Raw genomic sequence first — 11,562 nt, 5'->3', positions numbered from 1 at the left:
AAATGCGTTACTTTTTTTTTACGCGTTAATTTTTGTGTAATTAATTAATCGTAATTAACGCGCTAAAGTCCCGGCCCTAGTTTTAACTGAAGGAACTCACTTTTGAACTTTTAACAAATGACCTAAATCACCAACTTCACCTCAAGGGTTGTTGTTTATTTTTACACGGACTTAAGTGAATGTGTTTATCCTATTTTATTTTTCTCAGTCACTTCCTACCTTGAGTTGTTATTATCTGCTGTTGTTTGCACACTGTTCCTTTGTGCTGCAGTGTCAAATTTAATTTCTCCTACAGGGATCAAGAAAGGTTCATCTTATCTGTACTCATTTTAGAGAGAAGCTCAGTGATGAGGACACAGTAATGTTGAGCTACACATTTAAAACCTGAACACATCTGATTGGATTATAAATCATCTCCATCATTTATTCTTTATACAGATTGAGGGACTGCAGTTTGTCAGTGTTGAGGTAGTATTGACCAAATATGAATCATGTTCCTAGTTCTCTCAGAAATATATTTTCACTGTTTAGCTGTAATATGATAAAGTGTGTGTCCCTGCCACCATGTTAAGAATTTACCAGGGACGACAGAGAGGCGTCATTATGGATCCTACTGCTGTTGCCTTTGTTGGTTTAGGCATGAGGAGCGAGATTGGTTTGGGTTAGGGTAAGAATATCAGGGAAAGATAATGAGAGGCAGAGAAGGTTGAATCTTAGCAAGATAAGCAGCAGGATCCAAAATTACTAACATGCACTCACATGCACACAGCTCAGATCACAACACACAGAGTGTGTTGCATTCTGTGTTCACAACACCACAACTCCACTATTACTTTACATAATTAATAGTTGTATTTTAACTTCCATCTTGTTGTTTTTATGTCCTGTCTACCAGGAAGTGACTGTTGTTGTTAGCACGTCACAATAATTCAGTCTATTAAACATTTAATGATTTCAAGCAGGAACATTGTCTTCTAAACTTACATCATTTATTCTTTATTCAGATTGTTGTGCTGACATGTAGATGATGTCTGTAGAAGGCTGATGATGATCCACAATAACACAATGTCTCTCTACTCATTTTAGAGAAAAGCTCATTGATGAGGACACAGTAATGTTGAGCTACACATTTAAAACCTGAACACATCTGACTGGATTATAAATTGATTATTTTATTCTTTATTCAGATTGATTGGCTGCAGTTTGTCAGAGATCAGCTGTGCTTCTCTGGCCTCAGCTCTGAAGTCCAACCCCTCCCATCTGAGAGAGCTGGACCTGAGAGACAACGAGCTGCAGGATTCAGGAGTGAAGCTGCTTTGTGATTTTCTACAGAGTCCAAACTGTAGACTGAAGACTCTGAGGTCAGTTCACTGTCTCTTTTATTATTCTGGATCTGAAAAGTTTATACAACAAATGAACAACAGTTGTTACATTTCCTACTAATTTCTTACTTATTGCTCAGATAAAGATGATGTGAAAGTTGTTCTGATGCTAAACTGCAGACATAAGACTGATATTATACTGATCCTTACCAACTAAAAGCTGGTCTAAAGTCATAACAAATATCATGACACATTTAATCAACAAAACTAAAAGCAGTAGTTATAATCTCTCCAAAGGAAACAAGTCAGGAGTTTTAAATAATCAATAAAGTTTATCATCTGTTCCTTGTACACATGCTAATGTTGAGGTACACATAGACACACATTCACATAGTTTCTGCTGCTGGAGGATCACTGCAGGTGATGTCACTAATATTTTCCTCATTAAGGACGTATTTCACCCTCTCATCCTACCGTTATTGATCAGGATGATACCTGTTACAGTCCCTTGGCATTCAGTAACGAATAGGCTGGAGCTCGGCTGGTGCAATCTTTTTATTTATCTTCTGACACCGTGAAACTAAAAACACACACGAGCGGTTTCATTAAAAACTAAAAATTGCTCATACAAAAATATACTGTGCCACGAGTTCAAGTTACACTCCCGCTCCTCTTCCACATTCATACAATTTAACACCGCAATTCACTGTTCATCCATTCACATACACAAAACACACCAAGCATTTACCTCAGTTCGCCTACCAAGGATGTAAACGTTGCACTCCAGCTCGTACCAGCTCCGACTCGTATCTCTTCTGGCAGTAAACAAACGCTGCAGTTAAAGTCATGCTTACATAAACAATAGCTTCATGAGTGAACATACTTAGTTTACATACCATATTCCTTCATGCCTTTCAATTACTCCAAAACCTGGTGGCTACCCATGGCAAAGCTTGGTGTGTTTTGTGTGACAAAAGTAGCGTGTGACGACACCAATGACCCTTATACTGTTTCCAGGGCGCATGAAGAGACCCCGGAAGATGCATAGAAATAACACAGGTACAAAGAATCAGAATCAGAAAACATTTAATGTCCGGCAGACGGGGAAATTTGTTTGTCACAGCAGCGACAGAATATTACAAAAACAGAAACATATTACAAGAACAGTAACCATAGCAAAAATAGCAATAAAAATTTTAAAAAAGGGAAGAAATAGACATATATACATATTTACATGATGTAGTGCAAAATTGTTTTGTTTTTTTAAACGCAGATTTTAAATATAGATAATAAATAAATATAAATATGGAATTAATATGGGTGTTAAGGAAATTGACCAGTGCAAAAACAGAAGTGACCTTTGTGCAGACATATTGCACAGTGCAGGGTACAGGGTGAGTTCAATAGGTTACTGGGAGCAGTGCTGGTTGTACAGTCTGACAGCAGCAGGAAGGAAGGACCTGCGATACCTCTCCTTCACACACTTAGGGTGTATAAGTCTGTTGCTGAAGGAGCTGCCCAGTGCTGTGACAGTGACCTGCAGGTTGGACTCCTGCATCAGCAGGGATGACAGCTTGTTCATCATCCTGCTCTCTCCCACCACCTGCACTGAGTCCAGAGGGCATCCCAGGATGGAGCTGGCCTTCTTGATAAGTTTATCCAGTTTATCCAATCAAAGATACTTGGTGGCCACTTAGAATACCCTTTATGACCCGTCACACCTGATCCACACACTGAGATCTGCACACACCGAGGGACGCAGCAGTGCTCCTCCTCCTCCTGCTCCTCCTCCTCTTCTTGCTCCTCCTCCTTCTTCTCATCCACCTCCTCCTCCTCCTCCTGCTCCTCCTCCTCCTCCTCCTCTTGCTCCTCCTCCTTCTCCTCGTCCACCTCCTCCTGCTCCTCCTGCTCCTGCTCCTCTTCCTCCTCAGCAGGCACGTGCACACATAAGGCCCAAAGGGTGCTTGAGCCCCTGCCCTTTTTGCCTCGTATTATAAAGTGCCCTTTTTGCCTCGTATTATAAAGTGCCCTTTTTGTGTGTTTTTTAATGAATAGGTAAATTCCTGTCCTGCAAAGGGATGTCAAAAAAACACAGCGGTATAAAAACGCCACGGTTATCTACTGTACGTGTTTCCTCGTAACATGGTGTTGTGGGTGTGTTGAGCCAAAAGCTGATTCTCTGTCCGCTGCTCCGCTCTGTCTCACTTTCTATGAACGGTCGCTACTTTCAAATTAAAAGCCCCCCGCTTACAACCCAGTTCTAAACTCCAATGAAGTCCAATGTAAAGCTCTTATTTTGAAGACAAAGAGAGAAAGAGAGAGACAAGCCGCTGCCTCATCAAAACTCCACCATGCATGTGGATGAGACGTGACAGTGGAGCGACTTGAACCTTTGTGAGTTATAAACCATGAACATAACTTCCTTGTGGGGGCAACAAGTCGCCTTCCACTTATTCAACGTTCCTAAATATGAGTCATATTTCAGACGAGTGTCCATTTGTCCTTGTTAAACTAACTGCTTGTTAATGAGAGTTAAGAATAATCTGACAGCTGTCTGTGTCGGCTGTTTATCTGCCACAAATCTTAAACTTCTTTCAGATATTGAGTTCACTGTGACTTTGCTGTTGTAAACATTGTTGTTCTACTAACATCCACAGTAGCAGTCACAGTAGTCATTTCTTGGTTCTGTCACATGTTTAGATGTGTATCATGTATTTCCAGTTTGCACTTGCCCTCCAATAAATAGCCTAATAATAAACCAGTGTTTTATTGCTTTTTAAGAAATACAGCTGATTTGCACGTCTTCCAAACAATTCTCAGTATTATGATAATGTCAATAAACTCATGTTGATAATAATTTGTTGACACAAAAGAAATGGCAATTACATATCACTCACAGCTACACAGGACACACAGCTAAGAAGTTAGCTTTCTATAATTACTTTTAAGTAATTTTAAGTTAATCTACATATTGTGTTATTAAGGCCCAAAAAAATGTTTGGTACCCGTACTGCCTTTTTCTGACTTTGAGCCCCTGCCCCTCTATAATCATGTGCATGTCCCTGCTCCTCAGTTTACATGTTCATATGCAGTCTAACAGAGGGGAGGCAGAGGGTCCAGCAGCCGAGGACCACATCCCTGACCCTCACTGAAGTCAGTCCTACTCAGTGTTTCCCCTAGAATTTTTTTCAGGCCCGGTGGTACCCACCGAAAAAACCCTAAATAGACGAGACGCGAAATACAGCAATAACAAATATTTACATTAAAAATCATTGTAGGCCTGTATTGCTGAATGATATCACTTAAATGAAATCATTAGGCTTAATCTAACCTTTAATCAAAGTTGCATGGGCCTGAAAGGCTGCAGCGTGGTGTCTGAACCCATATGAGCATCAAGAACATCTTTTCAATGAAAACCCTCTGGGATGGTCCTCTTTTAACGGGCTGCTTATGCTGCCGGCATAAGCAACAAAACATCCCTACACATAATTGAGAGTCTATCAGTTATAAATATTTTTTTAACAAACACATACATTTTTTATTCATTTTATTATAACAGAGTTACATACATTTGACAATGCCTGGGAAAACTAGCCTATTGTCTGTGTTATTTTCATCATTATTGCTTACCAAAAAAAAAAAAGAAAAAGAGAGAGAGAGAAGCTCCTCAATCAGAACAAAAATACAAGCTAAACAACAAATTGTTAACTTAACATGGGGAGTGTGGTACAACCAAGGGCTGTAAGGTTATTAAGCCATTCGGGATCCCAGCCGGATGTTCTGTGTTTAGCTGTATTTTTTTTTTTTGCTGGGTCAACGTTACCAGTCGGTCCGGGCCCGTGGTCACCCGTCGGACAGGGGTTGGCAGTCGGACCGGTGTCAGGGGCAGTAACGGTCCTCGAGCAGCCCCCCTCTCCACTGCAATCTGCCCTCCTTTCTTCCGTCTCACCTGCACCTGTCATTTTTTCTGGAGTTGCCTCTGTTTCTCTCACTTCATCTATTTTCCTCGGCTCCGGAGTCTGGCAGAAGAATTTCTTTATATTAAGTTGTCTGTCAGCCGCGATATTTTCTCTTTTCTTCGGCGGCACCATAGTTGGTTAGCTAACAAACCTTAAACATCCCAGAATATATGCCCGCGCTCTCAGCAGCGGCAGTCGCATCGTTACTGGGCAACGAAGCAGATTGACTCACGTTGCGCTGCACAGAGGCGCTCCTAATGTAAATGATTATTGACTTATGAATGAATTGATAGGTGGCTTATTTTTTGCATATTGATTTTTTCCTTGGCCTGGCAGCCCGCCTGGCCTGTACAATGGAGGGGGAACACTGCCACACTGGTTAATATGTGTCAGGTCCTGGTGCACCTGGCCCTTAAAGGGAATCTTGGATTGGTTTGATTTATGTTCCACCCAAACAAACCCATGAGTCTAAATAAAACCTTTGTGCTGTGCATCTCATTTTGTGCCCAGATCATCCTGTTTAACCAGCAAAATGGACCCTAAATTCACTAGAGCAATACACTTTAAACCTTCAGACTGTCTAAATAGAGCCTGAATGATTTCAAGCAGGAACATTGTCTTCTAAACTTACATCATTTCTTCTTTATTCAGAATGAGTGGCTGCAGTTTGTCAGAGATCAGCTGTGCTTCTCTGGCATCAGCTCTGAAGTCCAACCCCTCCCATCTGAAACATCTGTGGCTGGACAACAACAAGCTGCAGGATTCAGGAGTGAAGCTGCTTTGTGATTTTCTACAGAGTCCAAACTGTAGACTGGAGACTCTGATGTCAGTTCACTGACTCTGTTACTGTTGTATTGTTGAATTAATATTTGAGTTTACATTCATACATGGGGCGGCTGTGGCTCAGTGGGTAGAGCTGAGGACTAGTGACCAGAAGGTCACTGGTTCAAATCCCTGGCTCCCCTGGGCGGGACTGAGCTACAAGCCGAAGCATCCTTGAGCAAGATGCTGAACCCCAACACTGCTCCTGATGTGCAGTTGGCACCTTCGTGGCAGCCACTGCCATCAGTAAGGGCCCTGCGATGAGCTGGCGTCTCATCCAGGGAGCACCCTGGCCTTCGCCCATAGAGCCACTGGATTTGGCCCCAGTATCCCCGCTCCACCTTGAAAAAGGTGGTATAAAAGCGGTAACATCACCCGCGACCTGCATGGATAAAGCGGAAGAAAACGAACGAACGAACATTCATACATTACTTACATCCATAAAGTTAAAAATTTCCTTTGGTTCATATTTTCATGTTTTTTTAATCTAAATTCAGTCTTCAGACTTCTGTTTGTTTTTTTTAAATGACTGTAGAAAATGTTCAGTTCGTTGTTAAAATAAATTAATGTTTATGATTTAATCTGTTAACAGAAGATCCTCTGAACTAACATTTGATTTACACACATTGGATTATAAATTGATTTTTATCTCCATCATTTATTCTTTATTCAGATTGGGGAGCTGCAGTTTGTCAGAGATCAGCTGTGCTTCTCTGGCCTCAGCTCTGAAGTCCAACCCCTCCCACCTGAAATATCTGTGGCTGAGTTACAACAAGCTGCAGGATTCAGGAGTGAAGCTGCTTTGTGATTTTCTACAGAGTCCAAACTGTAGACTGGAGACTCTGAGGTCAGTTCACTGACTCTGTTACTGTTGTATTGTTGAATTAACATTAGAGTTCATATATAAAATAAATTGGAAAAGTTATAGATTTTCTTTTGGTTCTTGTTTTTAATTTTCTTAAACTAAATTTACTCTCCAGACTTCTGTTTCTTCAAGAAACTGTAGAAACTGTTCAATTAGTTTTTAAAGTGAATTAATGTTTATATTTTAATCTGTTAACAGAAGATCCTCTGAACTAACATTTGATTTAAATTGATAAAGTTGAGAAGCTAAAGTAAAAATATTTTGATTTCCGTAGATGACAGTGTGTTTTCACAAATAATATCTGATCATCAATATTGATCCTACAGAACACACCGATCAACGCATATATTCAAAATATGTTTAAAAGAAACTTCTGTGTTTTCTCCTCTAATAACAGACCTGACTGAGATCAGCAGCTTGTTATTAATCTGTGTTGACGTGAACAGCTGTATGAATGTTGTGCTGACATGTGGATGATGTCTGTAGAAGGCTGATGATGATCCACAATAACACAATGACAAAGTCTCTCTACTCATTTTAGAGAAAAGCTCATTGATGAGGACACAGTAATGTTGAGCTACACATTTAAAACCTGAACACATCTGACTGGATTGTAAAGTGATTTTTATCTCCATCATTTATTCTTTATTCAGATTGGAGTGCTGCAGTTTGTCAGAGATCAGCTGTGCTTCTCTGGCCTCAGCTCTGAAGTCCAACCCCTCCCATCTGAGAGAGCTGGACCTGGACAACAACAAGCTGCAGGATTCAGGAGTGAAGCTGCTTTGTGATTTTCTACAGAGTCCAAACTGTAGACTGGTGACTCTGAGGTCAGTTCACTGACTCTGTTACTGTTGTATTGTTGAATTATTGAAAGTTACATTCATACATTACTTACATCCATAAAGTTATAAATCTCCTTTGGTTCATATTTTCATGTTTTTTAAATCTAAATTCAGTCTTCAGACTTCTGTTTCTTAAAATAACTATAGAAAATTTTCAGTTAGTTGTTAAAGTAAATTAATGTTTATGATTTAATCTGTTAGCAGAAGATCCTCTGAACTAACATTTGATTTACACACATTGTATTATACATTGATTTGTATCTCCATCATTTATTCTTTATTCAGATTGTGGAGCTGCAGTTTGTCAGAGATCAGCTGTGCTTCTCTGGCCTCAGCTCTGAAGTCCAACCCCTCCCATCTGAGAGAGCTGTGGCTGAGTAACAACAAGCTGCAGGATTCAGGAGTGAAGCTGCTTTGTGATTTTCTACAGAGTCCAAACTGTAGACTGGAGAGACTGAGGTCAGTTCACTGACTCTGTTACTGTTGTATTGTTGAATTATTGAAAGTTACATTCATACATTACTTACATCCATAAAGTTTTAAATCTCCTTTGGTTCATATTTTCATGTTTTTTAAATCTAAATTCAGTCTTCAGACTTCTGTTTCTTAAAATAACTATAGAAAATTTTCAGTTAGTTGTTAAAGTAAATTAATGTTTATGATTTAATCTGTTAGCAGAAGATCCTCTGAACTAACATTTGATTTACACACATTGTATTATACATTGATTTGTATCTCCATCATTTATTCTTTATTCAGATTGTGGAGCTGCAGTTTGTCAGAGATCAGCTGTGCTTCTCTGGCCTCAGCTCTGAAGTCCAACCCCTCCCATCTGAGAGAGCTGGACCTGAGAGGAAACAAGCTGCAGGATTCAGACGTGAAGCTGCTGTGTGATCTGAAGGAGAGTCCAGACTGTAGACTGGAGACTCTGAGGTCAGTAGAGGGTTGGAGTCAGTTCATGCTGGTTTCAGCAGTATCTCTCTATAAAAGCAAGGAATCTCTGTCTGTCTGTGTGTGTGTGTGTTCCTCAAATATCTCTGCGGATCAGGATCAGACTGACCTGATACTTTCAACATGGCTGCTGCGTGGTTCAAGGGTGTGTGACTTTGCATTTGTTTGGACTGCAATGATACCGTTTATAAATTATTTCAGAAATGCTTTACGAATTCCACTAGCATTGCTAACCATAGCCACCACAGTCACGTGCGCACCAGAGCCAATCACTGCAGAGCTCACGACATACCTGAAGAAACAAGCGGATTTATACCTGCAGCAGCGCGAGCTGGACCGGGATTTTGCCGGCGGTTCGGTCCCATTCTGTGCATCTAAACTGACTTATGTGGATTAATGAGATTAAACGAGTCCGGACCGAGTCTGTTCGGGTCTGAGGAGATCCGGAGACACACGGACAACAAAGTGGAATCGGAATTTGTGGATGTTTGTGTGTAGCTAGCTGCTAGCCGCTAGCCCTCACGGCCCACCTCCCGAGTCGACAGACCGGACGCACCGACACATCCAAAACCGGACCTAGGGTAAATAATGTCTGCCACACTTTTTCGCGAACATTGCCGTCACCTTTGCTTTGTGTCTGGTGCAGGAAGAAACGGTAAAAACAGGCTTTTATCAGGACAGTGTCCAAGCAGCAAGTTTGGTTGTTGAGGAACAGGAAGTTGTGGGAGGGACGGAGGCGGATGATTGACAGGCAACGACGGTCGGACAGCGATATTGAGAGTTGAGAGATTTGTGACATTTAGCGTGTTTGGAGTGTGTAGTTAGTGTGTTCAGTGTGTAGTGGAGTCGGTTTTTTGTTGAGTCAAAACAATAAGGAGACGAATGAATGTGGAGCAGGCACTGCAGCTTTTCATTCAGCTGGATTGAGCTCAGGCAGACCATTGCCTGCATTTAAATGTAACTTTGTACATTTTTGAAAATGTATGCACATATGTAGCAAACAACAATTTATATTTGCATTATAAGTAATAAAAAATGGTTTGTTAAACATATTTGTGGTTTTCACAGAAATTTTTTTTTAATTTTTTCTACTCTGATTTTATGTTGTTTTTTTGTGATTTTAGGTCCACTGTGTTAATACAGTATGTCAAAATGAAAAAAGAACTGTACAGTCACACATGTGAGGTTGTGCTGAAAATAATGACACCAAGTAAATAGTTTTTAAGGTGAAATATAATGGCAAAATCAAAAATAGTCAAAAACAGCTAATTATACCCTGGAATATCAGATTTCACAACAAACCTAAATATCCCTGACGTCCCACCTTCAAACACAGCCTCATTTGGCCATCCATGAAAAAGATACTTAACCTCCCACTTTTCTATAGGAACACACTTTTCTTACAGGCACTGCACTAGTTGTACTAAACACAGTATCAAAGTAAAGATCCAGTATTTCCTGCTTTCCTCAGTGAAGCTGTGAGAGGAGAACAGTCAGCCAATCAGACGAGCCAGAAGCTTGTTGTGATGGTGTGTTTGAGTTGATGTGAAGACGACTGTTGTTGTTGTGTTCATGTCTACAGGAAATAAAGCTGATCACAGCTGACAGCATCACAGGATGTATAGAGACAGTGTCCTCATTCATCAAACTGTCGGAGCATCAAATCTGATCTCAAAGTGTTTGTTCTCTCATTTCAACACTGAAGAACTCATCAGTTCATCTTTGTCACAGCTCTCAGATCAGTCTGACTGAAGGCTCTTATTTCAGAGAACCATCATAACATTTAGTAACCATGTGGTCTGTATACAGACCAGAACCTCTGCTGAAGTCCAGAAACCACAGCTGATGTTTTACTGTTCAATGTAGGACCTTTAACCTTATATTTATATCTGCCCATGTGTCATTTGATTTGTCCAGATACTTCATAACAGACTCCATATTTACATATTTGTCATGTAATGTTTCCAAAGTAGATGAAATCTTTAAATGTGAGTGAGACTCTGGTTTTTAACAGCAGTAAATCATCATTAAAGTGAGCTGTGAGTATCTGTGTTCCTGCAGTAATGATGCGTTCAGGGACTGTCAGCAGTTTATTTCCACTGTGTCCTTCAGTGAAACCTGCAGAGTAAACAGACTTGATGTCCAAAGTGTCTGCAGGTCTGTGAGCTTCACTCCAACACGTTAACATGATGCTGAAAGGAAGCTGGCTACGCTACACAGCCGCTCCACTTGTGGTCTGAACAGGACTGAAGTCCTGCTGGTCTTTATATCACTGACTGACAGCTGATGGAGGGAGTGTCTGGAAACACTCATTTATCACTTCTGCTGTCTCTCTGCTTCTCTCATCAGCTGGTGATCTCTGTCAGAGTGGTGAGAAAAGTGGAGGTGTTGAGAGGATCAGCTGTGTCCTGATGATCCAGAGAGGTTGAAGCAGCACCATCAGCTGGTGGGTGGAGAGGCTCTGACTGGGCCGTGTTACTGGGAGGTGGAGTGGAGAGGAGAGCTTCATCCAGCAGTGACTGACGGACCAATCACAACAAGTGGAGATGACTGTCAGTGCTGCAGTGTGAACTGCTCTGAGATCAGCTCCACTGTCACACACAATGTCCAGTCCAGCATCATCCCTGTGTTCCTCTGGATGTGACAGAGTATCATCAGTGTATCTGGACTGCTCTGCTGCTGCTCTGTCCTTCTACACAGTCTCTGCAGACACACTGACACTCCTCCACTCCTTCTGCTCCACACTCAGACACCTCCTCCACCTGGACCTCCACCTGGACCTGGACCTTTATTCTTTTGTA

General features: G+C 41.1%; 1 protein-coding gene across 1 annotated transcript in view; it reads left to right on the top strand.

The window, feature by feature from the left end:
- LOC115569886 (NLR family CARD domain-containing protein 3-like) overlaps nt 1–11,265 on the top strand; it is a 214,129-nt gene extending 202,864 nt beyond the window's left edge. Inside the window, exon 9 of the mRNA XM_030398092.1 lies at nt 11,111–11,265. Within this exon, the coding sequence (XP_030253952.1) occupies nt 11,111–11,117 (7 nt within the window). The 3' untranslated portion in view covers nt 11,118–11,265. The remainder of the gene's footprint in view (nt 1–11,110) is intronic.
- The last annotated feature ends 297 nt before the right edge of the window (nt 11,266–11,562 follow it).

Source organism: Sparus aurata, chromosome 19 (genome assembly GCF_900880675.1).
Source record: "Sparus aurata chromosome 19, fSpaAur1.1, whole genome shotgun sequence".
NCBI lineage: Eukaryota > Metazoa > Chordata > Actinopteri > Spariformes > Sparidae > Sparus > Sparus aurata.
This window is presented reverse-complemented; position numbering and strand designations above follow the sequence as displayed.